The sequence below is a fragment of the Ochotona princeps genome, chromosome 5 (assembly GCF_030435755.1).
Source record: "Ochotona princeps isolate mOchPri1 chromosome 5, mOchPri1.hap1, whole genome shotgun sequence".
NCBI classification, from domain to species: Eukaryota; Metazoa; Chordata; class Mammalia; order Lagomorpha; family Ochotonidae; genus Ochotona; species Ochotona princeps.
Window position 1 is genome coordinate 40,179,818 of NC_080836.1, and position 23,061 is coordinate 40,202,878.

General features: G+C 41.7%; 1 protein-coding gene across 17 annotated transcripts in view; it reads left to right on the forward strand.

The window, feature by feature from the left end:
- The window catches only part of PKP4 (plakophilin 4), a 236,643-nt gene that overhangs the window by 193,300 nt on the left and 20,282 nt on the right, over window positions 1–23,061 (forward strand). For all 17 annotated transcript variants that reach the window (XM_058664506.1, XM_058664503.1, XM_058664502.1 and 14 more), the window contains 3 exons: window positions 809–941; window positions 2,955–3,168; window positions 21,218–21,401. In XM_058664506.1, the coding sequence (XP_058520489.1) occupies window positions 809–941; window positions 2,955–3,168; window positions 21,218–21,401 (531 nt within the window). The remainder of the gene's footprint in view (window positions 1–808; window positions 942–2,954; window positions 3,169–21,217; window positions 21,402–23,061) is intronic.

The window sequence follows — 23,061 nt, forward strand, 5'->3', positions numbered from 1 at the left end:
ATAGAGAAAACCATGTGTGATTCAGTATGTGTATCCAGCACCTACTCTGACACATACAGCATAGTACAAATTCAATAAATGTTTGGATGGGTGGTACAATGGCATTCAAAGAATTCATGGAGAATACCTATTACAAAATGTTATGCAAGGATTGCAATGAAAGTTTTCAACAAAATAAACTTAATTTTTTCTCCATTTTCCAAGGACATGCTGGAGGTATGCTCTGTGTATGCGTGTGTGTCTGTGTAAGTTTATGATTAATGAATTAATTAAGTGAATTAATATACATGAAATGCATGAGTTTAACACTGGATGCAGGATTGTTGGTAAAATATTATTTATTTCTTACCATTTTCTGCCTATGTCTTGTAATCAAGACCAACCATGCATACCAGGCTAATAACACTAGTGACTGTGAGGGCAACACCGGCTCCACTCATTGCCACCAACCCCTGCTCTCTCTTCATGTTTGGAACTCACTATGTCTTGTACCTGCTAATTTCTTACATAGGTGGAATGATTTAAAATTGGAGTCATGAGGAAGAGCATTAAAGTTGACAAAGTACTTTTATTGAAAATTGTCCTTGTTCCCTGTGCATCTGTAACACACGGTTTCTTCAAAGTCACAGACATCTGGTCCCCTTTATGTGTTCATGAGAAGAAAATTTATTTATGTATTATATAGTTTAGGATTTTTGTGACTTGCAGGTATGTCTCAGCTGAGCTTATTTACTTCAAGAGCAGAGAATTTGTTCGGTGCATATTACGTCACTGGCCGTTCTCCTAAATCCCTGTTTTGCTCTTGCAGAGAGTTTGCGTGGCGTGACCCCGAGCTGCCTGAGGTCATTCACATGCTGCAGCACCAGTTCCCGTCCGTCCAGGCCAACGCAGCAGCCTACCTGCAGCACCTGTGCTTCGGCGACAACAAAGTGAAGATGGAGGTACAAGGCCAGCACCTGTAGTGACTCTGCCTTTACTCTGGGCAGTCCTGTGCTTACGTAGTTAAGAAATCGCCATGTGCAACCGAGATCTTTTTAAAAGGATGTTCTTTTTATCAAAAGCTCTTCCGTCTTAATTTTAGTATCTCAAGAAAAACTGAGATGAGTAATTAAGAGTCCTTCAAAAAGTATGTTGAAAATGGAATCAAAATATAAGCTTGATTTGGTATATAAATTTTTTAATTTATATTTTTTTGATAATATGCATTTTCCATGAGCTTTTTGAAAGTTTTGCCTTTTGAAGTGTTTTCTGCCCTTTCAAATTAGTGTGTCCACTTTAGCTTATTTAGAAAACATAAACCAAAGAAATCAACCTGTTTTAAAAGTACTTCCAGGAGTGCACCAAGACCTAGCAGTTAGGACACCCATATCTCACCTTAAGTCCTGGGTTTGATCCTAACTTTGGTTTCTGACTCCAGTTTCTTGCTGATGCAGATGCTAGGAGGCAACAGTGACCATTCCAGGAACTGGGCTCCACGAAGGATCTGAGTGAAGTTGCTGCCTCCTAACTTCAGCCCAGTTGAGTCTAAGCAAATACAGCAAATACCAGTACAAGACCACTTGCCTGTCTGTCCACCTCTCAAACATATTTAAAACATTAAAAAATGTTTAAAATATAAATGCACAGAAACTATAAAACGTATTTTTAAGGGTCTATTGACAAAAATAGGAGTATTCCATGAACTAGTGAGCTAATGTATTTTATGAGATTCTAGTCAAGATTGATGCCAACTGCATTGAAATAAAATTGCAGAGGATTTGTAACTTTTACTAATGCTGAACATACATGAATGTTTTAGTTTTTAAAGGCTTATATACATACAACAAGTTACTGGTTATTGGCTCATATTCTGTTACATACATTCTTTCTTTTAATATCTTAGGCCTTTTTCTGTGCTAGAATACCATGTGAAACTAAAGTGCTTTTCATCAGTTTGGTATGTAAAGCAAGGAGCAGCCCTTTTCCCCTCCTCCCTGTAAATGCAGGAGGGGGAAAAATTGCTAAAACATATGTCCCAGCAACCTCCCTCGGTACCATAACTGACCCTCCCCACCCTAATCAGAGGCCCACATGGGTGTGCGTCCCTCCCAACTACGTAAACAACATTCAAAAGAAAATTTTTTTAATTAAAAAATATATATATATGCAAAGTAAAATAGCAAATACAGACCATGTGGTGGATGTAGAAAACAAAGCCCAGAAATACTCTAGCCATGTAGTAAAGGATTGACAAATTTGAAAAAAAAATGGGGGAAGACTAGCCTAAAGGGCCAGTCTGGAAATCCAGTAGCTTTTATCAAAACTAACTTCTTGTGCTGTCATTGGTACTACATGCAGTTTTACTGTATTTCTGTCCTTGCTCATTGCACTTCTGGGTAAACTGTAGTTTCCTGTTTGTGGGCAGAGAGCCAAAGAAGGCCTGGACTGCCTACATGGGAACATTATCCCTCCTCATTCGTCTTTTTAAAAGTCATGAGCCTAGGAAAATAGCATTCTCTTCACAAGTATCCTTAGATTTTCTAAAGCATGTGTTCATTTGAATGATATGTAAAAAAAAAAAATTTGTTAGGGCTTTGTTTGTTTTAAAATAGCTCCCGTTTGCTAGTTCACTCCCTGAGTGCCTACGATGCCGGGCTGCCGCTGGGCCACTGTCAGGTTTCACATGTGAGTCTCAGGAATCCAGTTCCTTGAGGCATCCTCACTGCCTCCCAGGATCTGCATCAGCAGGAAACTGGAGTCAAGAGGCAGTACCAGGAATTGAATCCAAGCACTGTACTCCCCTGCGGGACACAAGCATCTTAATCACTAGGCTTGAACACCTACTCCTTAGAAAAGTCATCTTTGAAATCATCTAGAATTGTTCATGTCCTATGAACTCTCCATCATAGATTGTTGCTTGATCACTACATAAGCAGACGCCACTTCAAGCCGTTGCCTAATGTTTTTCATTTTAGGTATGTAGGTTAGGGGGAATCAAGCATCTGGTTGACCTTTTGGACCACCGAGTTTTAGAAGTTCAGAAGAATGCTTGTGGTGCTCTCCGAAACCTTGTTTTTGGCAAGTCTACGGATGAAAATAAAATAGCAATGAAGAATGTTGGTGGGATTCCTGCCCTGTTGCGACTGTTGAGAAAATCTATTGATGCTGAAGTAAGGGAGCTTGTCACAGGTAGGTTTAGAACATGATCTTGTCCTTGAGGGAATGTTGAATGCAGTCTAGACTATCCTTTGGTGCAGTGGCAGGGAGAAGCATTTGGAGGTTTTAGATCATCGCTGGAGATCTGTATTGCTCACAACTAGAGACTGAGTATCATTTGATCTGAAAAGTCAGAAAGCATTTGCATTGCCTTAGGGCCATCTCTGTTAGTACTACTGAGAGATTTATTAATGCACAAGTATTGGCTGGCAAATGTCTTGTTCATGGAGGGCTGAATATGTCATTTTCTTTTTTTTCATTTTTTTACAGTTTATTATTATTATTATTATCATTTGATGACACAATTCCATATTCCCTTATCCCCTCCACAATTCCCTTACCCCCACCTAGTTCCTGTCTATCATTACTAACATACAGTTCTTCATACACAATGATATGTCCATCATTGCGTGCATGGACAGTGGCAGAGAGTCCAGCATCCTATTGTCAAGATATATTAAACAGTTTCATTTTAAGTCCATCTTTGTCTGGAAGCAGAAATGCATACTACACTGAATCTTCACATCTGGATGTTAGTCTCCATTTCACAGCTAGTGTACATCCCCTTAAATGAAAAGTCATAATACAAAATCAACAATAGAAACAAATATGGAAATTTACAATTTCATGAAGTTAAATGACATGTTACTAGATAGGACAGTCTCCATTACACAGCTACTATACATCCTCTTAAATGAAAAGCCACAAAACAAAATCAACATAGGAAGAAAAAAGAAATTCGCAACACCAAGAAGTTAAATGACATGCTATTAAATGATTAACGTGTAGCTGAAGAAATGGAAAATCAAGAACCTTCTTGAAATAAATGATGCTGCTGATGATCTATGAGTCATTGAATGATTTAATCAGAATAAAGTGTTTTAAAGAGATGAAACCAACAGAAAACAACAAAACCCATGTGATATAGTTTCCGCTGATCTTTGTTGGTGAAATGTGTCTCCTCCAGACAATAAACAGATGGGTTTTGTTTTTTAATCCAGTCTACTAATCTATGATGTTTGATTGAGTTTAAGCCATTTCCATTCAGAGTTTAATATACATGGATGATACTTTGGTCCTGTCATTTTAGGAATGGGTTGTTCATTGGTTTAGTCTTCTGTTGTCATTTTACTGGGATGTTCTTCCCATTTGCCTTTGGTTTTGGTGGGTGCTATTCCTCTTCTCTGTCAAGAGAACATCTTGAAGTATCATTTGTAGGGCGGGCTTGGAAGAGGCAAATTCTTTTAACTTTACTTTACTATGGAAGAATTTGATTTCATTTTCAAAGACAAAAGAAAGCTTTGCTGGATATGTTATCCTAGGCCAACAATTGTTTTCTTTTAGAATCTGGAATATGTCACTCCATTCTCTTCTTGCCTGTAGAGTTTCCTGTGAGAGATCTCCTGTGAGTTTAATTGGCATTCCTTTATATGTCCATTGATTTTTTTTCACGTGCACATATAAGGATCTTTTCCTTATGTTCAATTGAAGAGAGCTTGATAATCATGTGTCTTGGTGAAGATCTCTTTTGGTCAAGCCTGTTGGGAGTTCTGTGCCCCTCCCGGATGTTGTTTCCCAATTCTTTCTCCAGATTAGGGAAATTTTCCTTTATTATTTCATTACATACATTTGCAAACTCAGCTTCTCTTCCTGCAACTTCTGGGACTCCCATAACTCTTATATTTGGCCTCTTAATAGTGTCTTTCAATTCTTGAATAGTTTTTTTGGCCTGATCCAGCTCTGCTTCCAGTTTTTTGTTTGCTTCCCCCTGATGACAGGAAATATCTTCCATTTCTGAGATTCTTTCTTCTGCTTGCTTCATTCTATTTTGGAGACTCTCCATTGTACTTTTAATTTGCTCTACTGTGTTCTTAATTTCTGATATATCAGCCTTGATTTGCTTTATTGCTTCCTTAAATTCTTTGAACTCTTGCATGAGCTTCTCATTGTTGATCAGAATCTTTAAAATGAGTCTTATGGATTCTGTGTGCCCCATTTTCTCGATGTCTTCCTCAGTGAACTCTGAGGTTGGCATAGGGTTTTGCTCCTTTGCAGGGGAGTTTTTGGTAATATTCATTGTGCTTTTGTCTCTTCTTTTGCTCCTGGTCAATGTACTCTGGTTAGCAGAGTCTTCTTTTTGGGGCAGGTTTCTAAGCTGTGTCACCCACAGGTTTACAATGCGATTTTACTTCTTGCAGTTGGTACACAACTGTTTGCTTGCAGCCACTTGTGCCACAACCTCCAGCGAGTTCCAGGTCTGGGTTCTTGTGTCAGATTTCCATGGTGGTCTCTACAGCCCCAGCTCCTGGGCTCACCACTGTCCACCTCCTGTGATGCCGTGCTGATAGCAAGATTCTTGAGAAACACTTGTAGAATGCTAACTGTACTGTGATACTGTCTATATGCAAAGGTTTAAATATGTATATAGCAGCTGTAAATTATTTTAGGATATATGTGTAGGTAATATGGTTAGATTTTCTAATTGATATGATAAAAATGGATCCAGGGTAATAGTTACCTGTGTGGGAGGTGGGACTAAAAAGGGGATCGCGGAATGTAGATTCGGCTGTGTTTCTTTAGGGAAATGTGAAATAAATAATACAAAATGTTAATATTTGCCAAGCTAGATGGTGGATACCTAGGTATTTGTTTTATATTTGCCATGCTGTTTTTCATGCTTGAGATATTGAATTTAAAATTTTTAACAACATTTCTTCAAAATTAATTCCATTTCCCACTGGCTTCTAGTGTGAAATCAGGAGTTATAAAATCTGTCAGATATAATTCAATAACACTTGGGAATATAACAAACCATAATGCATCTAATATTAAGGGAACTTTCTCATGACAATAATGTTCAGAATATAACACTAATATTTTTCTGTACTGTCTGTAAGGTAAGACAATTATATGTCAAAAATACACTTTCTATATAGTCTTAAACTCCAGAATGGGCTGCTTTCCCTTTTTATTTTGTAATATTTATGCCCTCATATTTCTGAATGATATATTTATTTTTTTAGTATAGATTTCCCATTTCTAAAATGTAAGCATCTTACACTCATGCTAAAACTTTAATTAGCTACACATACGTGTACATACACATACTTGTATGTACAAAATGAAAACTCAAACAAGATAAATGGAATAAGTTAAAAGAAGGCTGTTACTATCCAGCATTGAAGTCAACACAGTCTGATTTTGCCTAAAAATTGCACCTGACCTGAGTGCTAGGGAGTCCTGGAGATGACAGTGTTATTTATGGTATGTTTGATGTTTTTCCATCACTTTGAACTTCACCATGAAATGTCTGGGTATCTTCTCCCAGGAAACACCCACGCAGCCAGCTGTCCCCTTGGGTGTGCAGGTGCTATCCCACCAGGAGATCAGCAGTGATCCAGGGACAACCTGAGATTAGAAGCACAGCTTCTACTCACAGTTGCCACCCTGGAATTAGCCAGATTTGTCATGTCTTGATTCTCGCATTCTTTTGGGTAGCTTCTTCCCCCACCCCCTCGTTCTGTCATTATTTTTCACAAGCTGATGTCTAGATTTTTTTTTCCATGTTATTCTTTAGAAGAAACTGTTACATTACCTTGCCTAAGCTAAGCTGAAGGAATTTATAAGATTTGGTGATAACAAAAAGGGAAAATACATGGAAGTTGTGAGGGTTTTATCTTTTCATTTAAAAATAAATCCAGTTTGTTTGAAGAAGGTCCACGCTGAAGTACCAAAGGCTTTTATGTGCTAATTTACTGGAGCACTCTAAACAGCAGCACAATTTAGATGCTTTCCTCCATAGTTCTGGGGGTGCGGATGTGCAGAGCATGTGTTGCAGATAAATGTTGTAAGACATGGATCCCTGCCTTGAAGAGAGGACATAAGTGTTTCTAATTCAGCAAAGCTATTTCTCCAATAGAGTGTATCATTTCCAACATAAAACTAACTTCAACCTCAGAGGAGTGTTTCTCTTTGGAAACATCTGCCAGCAGCTACTAGCGGTCAAAAAACACGCTTTGGCCCTATGTAAAGAGCATGGAACCAAAGAATTGCTTTGTAGCCGTGTACTTTCACCACTAATTATTTATTCTGTTTTGTGGACTGTTTATATGATGTTCTTTTCAAAGCGTTGGAATGAAAAGGTTTAGAGTATAAACACTTCATTCAATTGCCAAAGGAAAGGAGCTGGACCAGAACCTCAGATAAAGTTCCCAGACCTAGAATATTTGGTATCAGTTGAATCTAAGTTTGTATGTAAACACTTTCTACCTAATATGAAACTAGCAGGGAGCACTATAAATCTAGCATAGTTAGTCACGTGTGTGTGTGTAGCCCAAGATATGTGGGAACAACTAAATTATTTTTACCCTTTTCACATTCTTAAAATTGAAAGGTACCCATCTTAGCTGATATTCAGTAATGTTTTAAGAGTGACTGACTCCCTGATCTCCCCCCAATAAAGCATGACATCCAGAAATCACCAAGCTCTTCTCTCATTCACCCTTCCATAAATCAAATACTCGTAAGCCATCCGAAACTGTTGACTCAGAGTTGGAAGAGACCTCAACATTAAGGTTTGACCACCAGCCATCACATTCATGAACCCCTTATATAGCCTCCACACATGTAGTTACCATCATGGGCTTGACGTCAGTAGGGTAGGTTATTCACCAGCGGGTGGAGTTAAGGCAAAGTGGTAGGGTTACTGAAAAAGATTATTCTCTCCCAAATGACCTTCTGGAAAGTCCAGTTCAGCCCTGTATCCAGCCACCTAGACCCTACCAACTGGATGAGTGCACCTCGTTCTGAGCCATCCTCATTAAAACACACCTGGGCTGTGTGGTCCTCTATGACTTTCTCACCCGGCCTTCCCCATCAGTTAGTTGCCCATCTGCTACAAAATTCCCTTGGAAAACAGAACACTGCCTTCCCAAATATCTTGTAGAGCTAATGTCACCTCTGAATACTGTGACATTGGTCAACTTTAGCCTTAGAATTCCTCAGTAAACATTTTAGTTACCCTAGGATCATGAGACAGTAAAACATAATGAGCTACCATGTTCAAGATGGTATATAATTCAAAGAAGCTAATACCCCCCCTTGAAACTAAGTATTATATTATTCTTAATATGAAGTAATTCAACCCAGTTATTAATCTAACATCTTTTTTCCCTTTTGTTTCAATTTGGCAATTTTTATAATTCTTAAGAGAAAATTTTACCTATTCCTTTTTAAAATATGCCTTGCCTTTGTTTTAAATGTAATAAGCACCCAGGGTCTTTATTTTTGGCCATGTCTTATTTTTCAAGGGTGACTTTTTTTTGGCAAGTGTATTTTCCCAAGACAATATGACTGTCATTGTTAATTAAAATGGTTCTCTAAAATGTAACATGATTCTTGTGTTTTCTTCATTGTGTTGAATACTTTCCAGCTTCAAACCTAATTAGCATTTCTTTTAGTAATCACTGATATATGTGAATGCCTGGGATGATTTTTTTTAACTCCAAAAAAAAATGGTTTTTGCCATTATTGTATTTTAAAGTTGAATGCTAGATACTTTGGTAGTTCTCTAACTGGGTCATGAAATGCATGCATATTGAACCACAATGTGCGGAGGGAAGGTGAGAGCAACTTGTCACTTAAAAATGAACATTGAACTCATTTGTTCCAGATTGTTCATCAGTGTTTTTAAGCCAGGAAATATGAGTCTCACATTACTAACAACCCTGAATGCAGCAGAACTATAGAAACTGAAGACCTTGCCTTGCACAGAATCCAGAGGCCTGCGCTTTAATTCACCAAATATCCCAAAGCTATCACTTGGGGAGAATCAAGATGGCAGAATAGGGTAACGACACGTTTAAATGGATGGAAAAACATTTAATCAGGATGAAGCAGAGAGGACACATTCCAGCAAATAGGACATGACAGAACAACAGCAGAGGGGTACCTGGAGACTGACAGACACAGGAAAGCAGCAGACACAATGGTGTGATGTTGCAGTGACTGATACTCCAACAGCATTCAGCTAATGGCGATCTGAAGTCCACCAGCAGCTGGAACTCCACCAGCAACCAGGTGGGAAGGGACTTTCACTGGGAGTTTGGGAGGTGAACCCAGACAAAGAACCCTCCATCCTGCTGGTCCCTTTGATTTGACCAGGAGCAGAGACAGAGCAGCAGATCACAAACGGACAGTGCGAGAACAGGGTGGATTTCACAGCCCAGTCAACCCCCTAGAGCCTAATTGGGCACCATTTTGCGTAAGGAGGCAAAGGCAAGGGAAAGGACTGAGCATATGCTGAGCTGGGAGTGAACTCATTTCTGACTCAGTGAACTGCAGCAACGTGGCATTCTACAGGTTCCACCCAAGACAGGTCTGGGTAGCCCTAAGACCTGGTGACCAGCAGATCAAGAACTCTAGTAGTGGTACATCAGGCACCATTTTGTACACTGTGGCAAACGCTTTAGGACTGCAGGGGAAAACAGTGAACTGTGCATGTGCTGATCTCGCGAGAACTCACTGAGTTCAGTGGATTGCACTGGTCCTGCAGGAAAATAATAATGACTGTGGCATCGTACGCGTCAAAATAGGTCCGTGTGGCACCCAGACCTAATGTCCAACAGGTTCCAGCAAGATGAGCGCCACCAGCAACCTAATTATAAAGGACACCTGGTGTCTCTCTAATCCTGGACCTGCTCCAACCAGAAGTGGGAGAAAGGTTGCAGAGACAATGGTGCAGCCTCAGCACAACATCACAGGAGGTGGAGAGTGGTGAGCCCAGGAGCTGGGGCTGTAGAGACCACCATGGAAATCTGACACAAGAACCCAGACCTGGAAATCACTGGAGGTTGTAGCACAAGTGGCTGCAAGCAAACAGTTGTGTACCAACTGCAAGAAGTAAAATCGCATTGTAAACCTGTGGGTGACACAGCTTAGAAACCTGCCCCAAAAAGAAGACTCTGCTAACCAGAGTACATTGACCAGGAGCAAAAGAAGAGACAAAAGCACAATGAATATTACCAAAAACTCCCCTGCAAAGGAGCAAAACCCTATGCCAACCTCAGAGTTCACTGAGGAAGACATCGAGAAAATGGGGCACACAGAATTCATAAGACTCATTTTAAAGATTCTGATCAACAATGAGAAGCTCATGCAAGAGTTCAAAAAATTTAAGGAAGCAATAAAGCAAATCAAGGCTGATATATCAGAAATTAAGAACACAGTAGAGCAAATTAAAAGTACAATGGAGAGTCTCCAAAATAGAATGAACCAAAGCTATCACTTCTATTACCCTCTGTTAACACTAGTATTAAGTACCAAAAAATAGCCTCTGTAGTTTAATAATAATAGATTTTTCTTTGTGTGACTGCTATAGTCACATTCTTTTCAGTTTAACAAGCGATTATTATTCCATCGTGTTAAGTAAAATAATTCCATACTGTTTACTCCAAATTTTCGTATATCAGCTATTGATTCCAAACACCATACAGCAAATGAAATCGCTCCATGATCATTAGCTCCATATTCCTATTTATCTGACGAATTAGTTAGAAAATGAAAGTTGTATACCGAAGAAAGGAAGACAGGAATGGCTGACTTGTTGCAAACAGTCGGGGATCCTAGCAGGAATGGTCTTAGCTGTTGTAAGAATAGGAGTTTAGTTGACACACCTTCAGCCTGTTGTATTCTTGCTTGCCATTTCGTGATGAAGCAATTTACTCGACAGTCCTGCTGGCCTATTAATATGCCTTCAGAATAGTTGTTTGTCCTCTGGTTCAGAGGTGAGTCAGGTTATTATCTTCTACCTTGCTTTTCTGGACCACTAGAGCTATCAGGAGCTGAATGGACAATTTTCAGATCTACATCTACTCCCAGTTCCCAGCCCAGATCAGTTCTAAGACCATCCCTGCCAACTGGTCTGCTTTATAGAACAATAAATCTCTCTCTGTGTCTCTCAATTTGCTGGATATTTAAACCACTGTATAACAAAATGGCAGGTTTTTTTCTTGAAGTTGAGTTGGTAGCCAAACAAATTCTAATTTGTTACAAATAGACCAATTCTTAATGTGTCTATAGAAAACTTGAAATTGGAAAGGGCCTTAAATAAACCTTCCAGTCGGCTTATCACCCCCCTCCTGTGGCAGACATTACAGGTAGGAACTTGGGGTGCAGATAGGTTGAGCAGCCCTGTTTCCGTGGTCGGGACTCTCAGATGCCTGAGAAGAGCTAAGAGGACCAAAACCAGGGGAAGCAAACGTTTATTTTCCAGTGGTGTTTCCCTTGTTCTTTCAAATCACTATCAAAAAGGGGCAGAGGGAACAAGCCACAAGACCTTTTGCCTTTTACCCAGGATTACAAACATACCCTTAAACTTCCCCAGCAACCTGGTTATGGTCAACCATTGATCAGGTATCATAAAATCTTAACTTTGTTCAAAAGACCTGTGTGGGGTGATTTTGTCTTGTATTTTTAGGGCATTATCTGAGTAGGAGAAAGTTTCAGCCTTATCAGTAGAACATGTCTTCTACTCTGAGGGTCAGCTTCTGGACCACAAGCCAAAATGAAGCAGCCAGGTGTGGAAACTGAGGTTACAGAGAGAACTTGGGTGGTCAGCCTTCAGCACAGAATTGTCCAGCAGAGGAAAGGCCTTGCACTGAGGCAGTTTATATAGACCAGAAAAGCCTCAAAATACAGAAAAGGTGGGAAAATACAGACAGTCTCAAAGCAAGGTGTCCACCAGCCCCAGACCAGCCTCCTCCAGTCTGTCCATTGTCCTTTGACTTGTGCTCCAAGCACTTGTATCTCCAACCTGATGCTGACATCGCACAACTAGAGTGAAGATTTTAGTGCATTTGCTAATGAATAGGTGTGTTCCTGAACCATGGATCAGCTGTGAGCAAGACTACATGGGCTTTTCCTTGGGTCACTCTCCAGGGTAGTAAAGATGACCTAGTTCTGAGGCAGCCACAAGAGAAACCTACACAAAACCAGGGTGGCCAGGACCACTGCCTTGGCTGCATCTTCTGCCTCACAACGGTTCTGTCATGTCCTTTTATACAGCCCATTCCCTTTTACTGACTCTCCTGTAACAAGAGTCATCTTTTTTGTCCCCTATGGGCAATTCTCCACCCGCACTTCAGAGCTATAGAATTACTGTCAGCGGAAATGCATTCCCAGGGAATATAGGGCCATACAACAGCATTATGTCATTAATCCTCCCAGCCTACTCCTGAAGTGCTAAAATTGCCTGAAATAAAGAAGAATGTGTTGAAATGCAAATGTGAGTTTGTAAGTGGGTCTGTAAGATTGATAGATTTTGCCAAGATGCTGTGATCCATGTTTGTGCTACAAAAATCACGCAGAGACCAGCTCCTATTCTCTGAAGACATTAGGATCTGTCACTCGCTTCTCACAGCTGGGGAGAAATTTAAGCAGCACATGCAATTCCCTTCCTAAGGCATGTGCTGGTGTGGGTCCCACAAATGCAGCTGCTGGGCTAAACCAGGCCTCCGGTTCCTCACAGCTGCCTCCCCTGATCTGCCTTCCCTCTGGCCACCTGAGAACCCCCTGGTCGCTGCACTAGGATATCAGGGAGATCCCCGAGGCATGACAGGATTGTGCACGTACTGTGTGCTAGAAATTTGAGGGAGCAAGGCAGGGCTGACTGGGAGGCCGTCTCCCTAGGAGTTTGGCTCTACTCTCTGCCTGTAGGAGCAGCACTGAGCCAGCTTTCCTGGGCGTCATTGCACTTGTTCCAGACTCCTCTGCTGAGGTGGCGGCACCGGAGGAACCCTGGGTATGATTTTATCCCATCATTGCTTGCTTCCCACAGAATCTGTCCAGAGAGCAGCTTTCTTCTGTTACTGAAGGCAGTGTTTGTCCCATTCATAATCATCACTCTGCTATTATTTCAGTTCTCTCCCAGACCCATCAGTGACTGGGCTGGTGGGAAGATTGCGCAGGGTCCAGGACCCACACTAGAAGGACACTCTATGACACTGCTTAGCTCCCATAACTCCTCTGATGTGCTATTCACAGTGGCTTATTTACACATACAACTGAAGGAGCTTGTGTCAGGCTGCAGCTTTTCTGGGCAGACTCTCTCACTTCCTATGCGTCTTCCCATCCTCTCCTCACTCCTTCAGGTTCTCATCACCTCCCAGCTAAACTATTGTCCATAACATAGTTTCTCCACTTCCTAGCCCATCTGTGAACCCACAGTCCAGATCTGCAGCACTTACGCCCTCCATCCAGGCCAGTTTAAACCTCGCTGTGTGTGTCCGTCCCCCAGGGCTACAGTCTGCCTGAAGGACAGCCCACTTTTCCCTAACTTCTGTAGTTCTCAGTGCCATCTCCTGTTCTACCTAAACCTCCGTAAACCGTTCTGGATGTTGCACAATGTCAAGCACAAGAGATGAGCCTGTTACTGTCCAGCTCTGTGAACCCAGGCCACTCAGCTTCCCTAGTGATAACGCTGAAGCACTGCCCGATGTCTGTGAGAACACCTGTGGAGTACATGACACACAAGGCATTCAGAACATGCCTACTGAATGGCCTGTAGTTTGTCACAGAATGAACAAGTATCTCTACCAGAACTACCCACTGAAGCACAATGAAATTTTACTTTTCCCTGTAGCCACATTAAGAGAAAAGGAGTAAAATGTATTTTAATAATGTATTTTATTTGATGCAGTAGTTCAAAAGTATGACATTTCTCCTAGTGAATATAAAAATTGTAAAAGTGTTTTTCAGTCAGTTTATGTCAAATCTTTAGTGTGTATTTTATATATCTCAGTTTGGGCAGACCACATTTTAAGTGCTCAGTAACCACAAATAACTGATGGTTGACATATTGAATAATGCAGATCTATACAAGTTGCATATCGCTGATCTGAAATGGATCAGAATTACTTCGGATTTTAACATTTTTTGATGTTGCAATGTTTGTGTGGAATTTGCCTGTTCCCTAATTCAGAAATCCAAGCTACAAAATGTTCTAAGAGCTGGAAGTTCTTGAGTGATGGCACCCAAAAAGTTTCAGGTTTCATTTCAGGTGTTTATATTAGAGATATTCAACTCAGTGCCATGCATCATTAGAAGTAGTAAGATAAATCTAAAATGTGTGAGAAGTGTGTCATAAAGCCTCGCTGCGGGGAAGTGGCTGTATTGTGGGAGGGTGTAGTCATCCTAGCACCTTGACCTTACTCTTTTCCCAACAAAAAGCCAGAGAGGCTTATGAAAACCTCCCTGGTGGCAAGTGGAGAGCTTTAGGGGGAACGGTGGACAGAAGAAATGAGTGTGCATTTTTGCTAGAAGGACAGCTTTTCAGCCAGACCATTCAGAGGAAAGCCAGGAACAGATAGGAGCCATGCATTCAAAGGTCCACCCTTCCTATTTGGTATCAACACACTGTGGCCCTGCACACACACACTGACTCTTACACGGAATCTGCTGCGTTAATGCGGTGATGTTTGTAATATCAGTCAATTTTCCTACCCCCATTTTTCAATGTTTGCAAGATAGGTAAGCATAACAACAGTGTGTTGCACTGATACAGAATGGCCAGCGTCTCTACCAGGTAGTGTCCACACCCCATGGAGAGCCAGACCTTCCATGAGAGCTGATTGTTGGTTCACCAGCTCCGGGCTGGAATGCAGAGGCCAGGACCTTGTCTGCATCTCCTTAGAACTCTTCATTCCCCCGAGGCTGGGATAGTTTCACTCGCATCAGAAACATCTTATGAAAAAGCATGACTGGAAAAGAACCTCGGGAACAGACTTTGAGGGTAAGACTAACTTATGACAGGAAATGCTGGGCTGTGTTCTGTGATAATCTGAAGCCTGCTAGTACTTAGCTAATTTTTTTTCCCTTTAGGCAGCGTCTGCACACACATTTTTTTTTATGTAGCTAGGAAACAGAGCAGGAATTAAGTAGTATACAAAAATGAATAATTTAAGATTGTCCTTCGTATCAGAAAGGAAAAACAAACAAAACAACTGGGTAGGCTGTTATATATTTATGCCATCAAAGAAATCACATTTTTCCACATGCAACCTGGGCAGTTTTCAATGTCTTTTTAAGAAACACGTGTTTCGGGCCTGGTGCGGTAGCCTGGTAGTCCTTGTCTTGCATGTGCTAGATCCCATATGTTTCCCATGTGTATCCCAGCTGCTCAGCTTCCCTTGCTGCTCCCTGCTTGGGGCCTGGGAAAGCAGTAGAGGACAGCCCAAAGCCTTGGGACCCTGTGCCCAGAAGAGACTCCTGGTTTCAGATTGTCTCAGCTCCAGGCACTTGGAAAGTAAACAAGCAGATGGAAGATCTTTCTCTCTGTCTCTCCTTCTTTCTGTAGATCTGACTTTCCAATAAAAACAAATAAATCTTAGAAATACATTTTTCAAATAGTTGCTATTATTTTAATTAATCAGTAAAATCAGCTGCTAATTTGCCTATAAAAGCATCATCTGGCCATTAGAATAGCTATAAAGCTGATTCTTTAAACACAAGCTCTTTCAAAATTGTGCAGCATAGAAATTGTGTGCAACCGTATTTTAATTACTTTATTCATTCTTTGTGGGAAAATGAACTTTCATCTCTTAATGCAGTATTTCATTGTGATTATTGGTTGCTCATAATTATGTGTACTTTTTCCTGTGGTAGAGAATAAAAGCAATGTTTTATATAATAATATGCATGAAATTCCCTAATATTTTCTAAATTGGTTAGCATATGTGTGTGCCTTTGTCATGCCAAAAAATAACTAATTGCATTAAAATAAGTAAAATGTCAAGGTTCCAAAATCAAATTATAGTTTATTTTTAACTTTTTTCTTTAGGAACCAGTTGATAATAGATGTGCCACTAAATATTTTTCAAGTGAATTTTGCATTAGGATGTCAGGGTTAGGGGTTTCTCATGCTGTCGGAGAACGCAAATCCTGCAACTCTCTATTTGCTCGTCGGTCTTGCTATGTCTGGGAGCTGGTATATTTTCTGTTCATTACATAAGGCCCTAGCAAGCCACTTCCTGGCCCATTAAATGAAATCCTAGACAGAGTAAAGAGAAGATTGTTTTATTACTATTTTAGTGAGGTGGCGTGCACACAGGTATTATTAGCTGCTCTTCAGGATGGTGCTTTTTACTTGGAGTAGAAAAGCCAAATTAATCAGTTTATATCTGAGGGTTTCATGTTTAATTGAGCTTTTTCATGCAGTGTTTGTTGAACAGACCCAGTTCTTTGAGCTTCACAAAACTTTATTTTGGGAATAGACAGGGAAGATAAACCAGTGTCTTGAGACTCGCTTTGATGTTCAGAATGGGCAGCTAAATCCACCCCAGATACTGCCACTCTGTGTTCTATGTGAAGTACAGGATTAGGAGGATCATGTAGTGCGCAGCGCAGGATGAGATGCTGCCTTTGTGCAGGTCCCTCAGGTGCCAAATGCTTAACAAAAATAGAACCTTTCGCCTTTGTCTGGTTATGTGGGACTTTGAGTGTTCGCTCTTGAAGTTGGAGAAATGAAGACCTGAATTGCTGTGGTAGATTGGGGTTATGATCAGTAAGTCATCTGTTTGACCAGAGGTACCTTCATCATCTCCTCTGCTAAAGGCCGCACTGCCCCTTGCTCTTTTCGTAGTTTGAGCACTGGTGGCACGGGAACATGGGGGTAATAATCAGAACCTGAGGGATGGAGCAGCAACCGGATTCTCCTGTCCCCATAACAAAGATGGTGTTGTCCAAGAGCTTTCGTCTCATTGTGAAAGGCAAGAGAAACCTTGCTGACAAATTCTGTCAAAGACCAAACATTGTCCTGAAAACTCTCCCCACAGTTACCAACCTTGAAGGCACTCATGAATTTTCAGTTCCAAATAAAGGGTTGAAGAGGAGGTAATGTTCTTGAGCTATGTCCAGTAGGTAGTGGGGCGGGGGGGGAGGACAGGAGAAATCCAAAAGCAAATATACCATAAAAGATGGATCCATTAATAAAAAAAATTTAAACATATACAGAACAACGCATATTTAAAAATGGATGATGATGGGATATTTAACCTTCATTGCCTAGTCCAATTTGCATTAAAATTTAGAAATGCTCATCATCCTTTAAAAATCTATATGTACGGTATGAAACTTAGGAAGTCACTAAATGAAGAGGTGAATTCCTTTGGAGCAGCAGGACTCACTAAGGTATTTTATGTGAAGCAGACAGAGCCAATGCAGAGCAAAGCCATGGCGTGTGGAGATGGTACTCTTCTGATACTGATTTGTTAACATTTGAGCTGTGTCCAATCCCAAGTTAAGATAAAGGCCTGTTATAACCCACAGGATGACATACAAACCCACTGGGCATTCTAAATGTCTGCCAAGAAGAATAAAATACAAGAGAAAAGACCAGAACAGCATGGGAAATCTGGGGCATCCTGAGTTCTAGGAAATATCTTCTTGCCAAAAATAGGTCTTAAAAGTATCCAGAAACAGAAGCAGAAACAAAAAAGAGCAATTCTATTTTGCCAGAGATCAGGGAAATTCCAGACATCTGAGTGCTTAAGAACCTCTCAGCTATGTTTTCACCTGCTTATGGAATGGGTTATTTAATTTACCTTAGAGATACAGTTGGTTTTCTGCATCTACAGATATTAGCAACCCTGGGTCAAAAATACTCAGAAAAAAAACATTTTAAAGAAACAGAGGCATTTTTGGCAAAGCAGCATGAGTCCATATCTTTAGATGTCCATATCTAATATTGGAGAATCTGGGTTTCAGTCCTTGATCCACTTCTAATCAAGCTGTCTGCTCATGTACACCCTTGGAAGCAGCAGATAACAATTCAAGTATTTAAGTCCCTGATACCCAGGTGGGAGTCCAGGATGGGGCTCCAGGCTCCTGTCTTCATCCTGGCTGGTGGGCAGTTGGGGGTAGAGCAGTGGTTGGAAGATAGCTCTGTTTCTCCACCTTTCAAATAAATAATAACAATATTTTAAACACATAGTAATGATTTTAACAAGTTTTGAAACAATACAGTCCACCTTTTTCTTGACATTTGCATTGTGTTAAATGTTTCATATAATCTAGATATGATTTAAGTTTACAGGGACATTTATACATTACATAAATCAGTTTTAATTCCACTGTATAATGTATATGCACATCAATAGGAGTGCTTGAACCAATCTCCTGAGGGATAACTGTATCTAGTATTATACTTACAGCCTCTCATATGCTGGCTCTACTTTTCAGGAACCTTGCCTTGCAGTTAACTGGAATGCATTTATTGTGTGAAGTAGAAAGTAGCTTATTCGAAAATACAGTTCTCTTCCATGTGTCGAATTTTCTGGAGAAATGTAAAAGACTCTTACAGAAAGAGAATTGCATCAATGGCAACAGGAATCAGATGTTGTAAAATTGCAAACAGGGGACTGTCTCCTCCTCCATGGCTTCTGGACAGTGTATTGCCATTGAGGCTCATTGGTGCCCTGGTTGAGCATGGTTGTCTTTGTTTAGTAGGAAATGCCAAGTGCCTGTTTCTGGCAGCATTTAATGCCTCTCACTACTGTGTCTTGAGTTGCTCACTCTTTTATGTTCTCTTCCTTCACTTGCTATTTTCTCAGGAGAGATTGCAAAAGAATTGTTTCTTATCCTTAACCCCCAAGTCCTTTCCCTGGGTGTCAATCCTCCAACACCTTTCCCAAAGACAGGACTTGTCCAATGTCTTCCAGGTGTGAACCCTTTCTTGGAACAGAAGCATGGTGAAGCCCAGTATTGAACCAAGATCTACATGGGGCTGCCCCAGGGCACTGAGGTGGGAATCTGTCTCAAGTGCCTGCCCACTTATCACATCAGAAGTCCCAGAGTCCACAAAGCAAGTGTAAACCATTGCTGTAAAACCATTTCATACAGGAGCATAGCCAGGCTTTTCAGAACCCACGGGAAAATAGCTCTAGCTCAGAATCAAGCTCCTTTCTTGAGCACCCATGACATAGCTGCCTTCTTTTTTTTTAAGATTTATTTTATTACAAAGTCAGGTATACAAAGAGGAGGAGAGACAGAGAGGAAGATCTTCCATCCGACGATTCACTCCCCAAGTGACTGCAACAGCCGGTGCTGCGCCAATCCAAAGCCGGGAACCTGGAACCTCTTCCGGGTCTCCCACGCGGGGGCAGGGTCCCAAAGCTTTGGGCCATCCTCCACTGCTTTCCCAGGCCACAAGCAGGGAGCTGGATGGGAAGTGGAGCTGCTGGGATTAGAACCATATGGGATCCCACCACGTTCAAGGCGAGGACTTTAGTCGCTAGGCCATGCTGCTGGGCCCCATAGCTACCTTCTTAGCAGGAGCCTCTGCATGTGTCCCAAGATGATCCTGTAAGTCAAGGTTTGTCATGGTGAGCAGACCAAGCTTGAGAGCGAAAGCACTGTCTTTACTTTCTCACTTCTGACCTTCCCATCCTATGCCTACTCCTTCTTAAGGGAGAACCAGACTGGGTCTTACTATGGAGGCCATTCCTGAAGCCCAGGTCTGAAAGGCTGCCACTGAGGAGAGCAGGACAGAGAAAGGAGGAAAGTCCCTGTAGGGCAAGGGAAAACAGATCTGTGGGATCTAGCCATGTGAAAGAGAAGCAGGTGGGCACAGCTGCAGAGCAGAACACAGAGCCAGGAAAGCATGCAAGATCACCCACTGGGCTTGCAGGGTCCCTCTGCGCTGTGTACACCAAAAGCACAGGCAACCAAGGAAGTGAGACCTCTGAGCTTTTGCTGAGAAGATTTCTTTCACTCTCCAGTTCTAACCCTGTGCTTCCGGTTGCCCATCTTCCACAAAGGAAGCTGTTCTGGTCCGTTCTCTCATGCCTCCCTGCCTGGCCTTGCATACCCAGAGATGGCTGAGCATACTGTCTGAGCTACAACAGCAGTTTTCCAGCTTGTTTCTGACCCAGCACACTGGATCAGTCATTTCCAGAAGCCAGACACACTACCACACACAAGGGCAGATTTTGCCAGTTGCCTTCCCTCTATAGGTCCACAAGCATTCTACTTCTATAAACTGCTAAGCAACTTGCCCAGAATATTAGGACTTGGGGGACTACAGAGCAGAGAAAACCAAGGGCATTGTCTTTCTCCTCTATCTCACTTCATTCTCAGGAAAATGTACTGATGTGAACATGAAAATGATATTAGAAAATCGTTCATCCTGAATTTACTCAAATTGCTATAAACAATTGTTAGCTGAAGTGTGCAGTAGCCATAAATAAGCCTGCCTTACAGTAGGTAAGGTCCACTATGGAGACCCACTATGCCTACCAACCTAAAGAACACTGATGAGCTACATATAAGGCCTGTTGTCCCAGAAATCATGAGGTGGATTATAGTATGAATGACTCCTAATTTATTCTTGCTTTTACCTCTATCCCTTCCCCCCCAAAAAAAGGAATGGCATTAACTTTAAAGCACGTAATAACAAAGCTTTCAAAGTAGAAGCATGTAATGTTTAGAAGCAGCAAATAGAAGAACTCTCCCTACCTGTCAAGCCATGGCAAGCACTATATTAAAGTGTGAACTTATGGTAATAAAAGTAAGAAAGGAAGCGTGATTAGGAGAAACATACCAGTTTCTTAAGATAAAGGCATTTCTCCCCAGGTGCAGATCTTGCAAATGTTGTATCACATGGCCATTGGATGTCAAAGACAATGCAACAAATAGCAATTTTACAAAAATGACAAGTATATTATGTTCAGGCCTCTTGCTAGGAGTGCATCCCTTCCACAGAGTGGCTCTATTTTGCTTTGCCAGATAGATAGCAGGACTTCAAAAGCTGAAGTGTAAGTGAAGACTTAGGGTGATCTACTGTCAGAAGTTCGTGCATGTTCACCCAGTGCTGTTGGAATTCCATCCATCTGCAGCTGGTGGCAAATATAGGTCACAGATGAGATTTGAACCAACCCAAGTTCATATCCATGAGGGCTATTATGTTGATTCCATTGCTAAAGCTGCGGGATCTCCCACTGATGACTTGACTTTGGAATCTCAATTCTAGGAGTTCTTTGGAATTTGTCCTCGTGTGATGCTGTGAAGATGACAATCATCCGAGACGCCCTCTCAACCTTAACAAGCACTGTGATTGTTCCACATTCTGGCTGGAATAACTCTTCGTTCGATGATGATCATAAAATTAAATTTCAGACTTCACTCGTTCTGCGTAACACGACAGGTTGCCTTAGGTAAATGCTTTATTTCTTCTTTCCGGTTAATTCTATGATTAAATATGTGTCATGGGTAAATTGATTTCAGGAAGAATTCAGTTTATTAACATCTGGCTTATGTGTTCCAGTTTTCTCTCAAAATTTAGGCCAGAGGACCTTGTCATTGTGTGAAAGGAATGTGAGGCCAGCCTTGTGGCCTGAAAGACAGACCCTCACAGATGCCCGCTCTGCAGGCTGCTCAGAAGGCCCTTGCAGGCGGAGATTTCTGCCAAAATCCCAGGCCTATTTTCATTTCATCAGTATTCCACTAGTTACTACATTCTGATTGTGAATGTTTTTGCAGCTTGATTTTTGTTGAAATTCATAATGTGATACTTAAAATGTATTTACTTTTGGAAGAGCAGAGTTACTTAAACAGTAATTTGTTTGAAGGGACATAACCAGTCTAAATTCCATTTTTTCTCAGTTGCTGCCTTTTTTGTAAGATTTATTTATTTTTATTGGAAAGGCAGATTTACAGATATCAGGGGAGACAGAAAGATCTTCTGTCCACTGGTTTACTTTCCACGTGGCCGTAATGGCCAAAGCTGAACCAGTCCAGAGCCAGGAGCTTGTTTTGGATCTCCCACACAAGTACAGGGTCCCTAGGCTTTGGGCCATCCTCCTCTGCTTTCCCAGACCACAAGCAGGCAGCAGGATGGGAAGTGGAGCAGCGGGGACACGAACCGGCATCCCTATGGGATCCTGCGGATACAGAGCAAGGATTTAGCCACTGAGCTATTGTGGCGAATCCACAGCCGCTACTTTCAACACTGACAGCCCAGGTCCACGCAGAGCAGCTGATGATTTGCCATCCACACCCATCAGGTCAGCCTCTGTCCTGTTCCCCAGCTACACAGCATCTAAGGCCAGAGCGGCAGGATGAGCGACATATGGGCCTGACCCTCAGGTTCCTCTTTGTTAGGATAGGAATAACAATGACCTCAGAGTTTGGAGCGGTCGCCAGGGCCTGTGCACAGTGCTGTGTCCCACAGCCCTCAGGAAACACCGTTAAGCATTGAAGCCAAGACAGCTCAGTGCTGGGCCCCAGAGCTTGAGAGCAACAGGGTGGGGCTGTGCTGCCACTTCGAGCCCTCCACCCTTGTGACAGATGACTATTGTCCCCTTCAGGGATAAGGAGTGCTGAGTGGAAGTTTATAGAAAGAAGGCCAGCTCCTCTGATCTCAGACGCCCCACTCCAGGATAGCCATGAGGCCTGCTTGTCTCAAGATGCAGCCTCATATTCCCTCCCGCCTGCCCTTGGGGAGTGGAGGCCACTGCCCAGTCAGCCCACTGGGTTTGCAGAGGCGTCAGGAGCAGGATGTGGTCCAGGGCTGTAAGCACTTAATGACTGCCTGCTCTAGGAGAGACAAACTAGGTCCCTGCTCAGGTCTCTCAAAGAGATAAAATTGAAGGCCACATCTGAATTTTTTTTGTGGCTTTGTTTTCTGAATTTTATTTCATTATTATTATTATTATTATTATTATTATTATTAATTATATAACACCATTAATAGGCACTGGGGTCTTCCTTACCCTTCCCCAAGTTCCCTTCCCTCCCCACCGTTCTCCCCTCTAGTCTTAAAATTGGTTTCTTTCACAAGTCCATCATGTTGCCACTGAAGTGTCTCCCAACAAT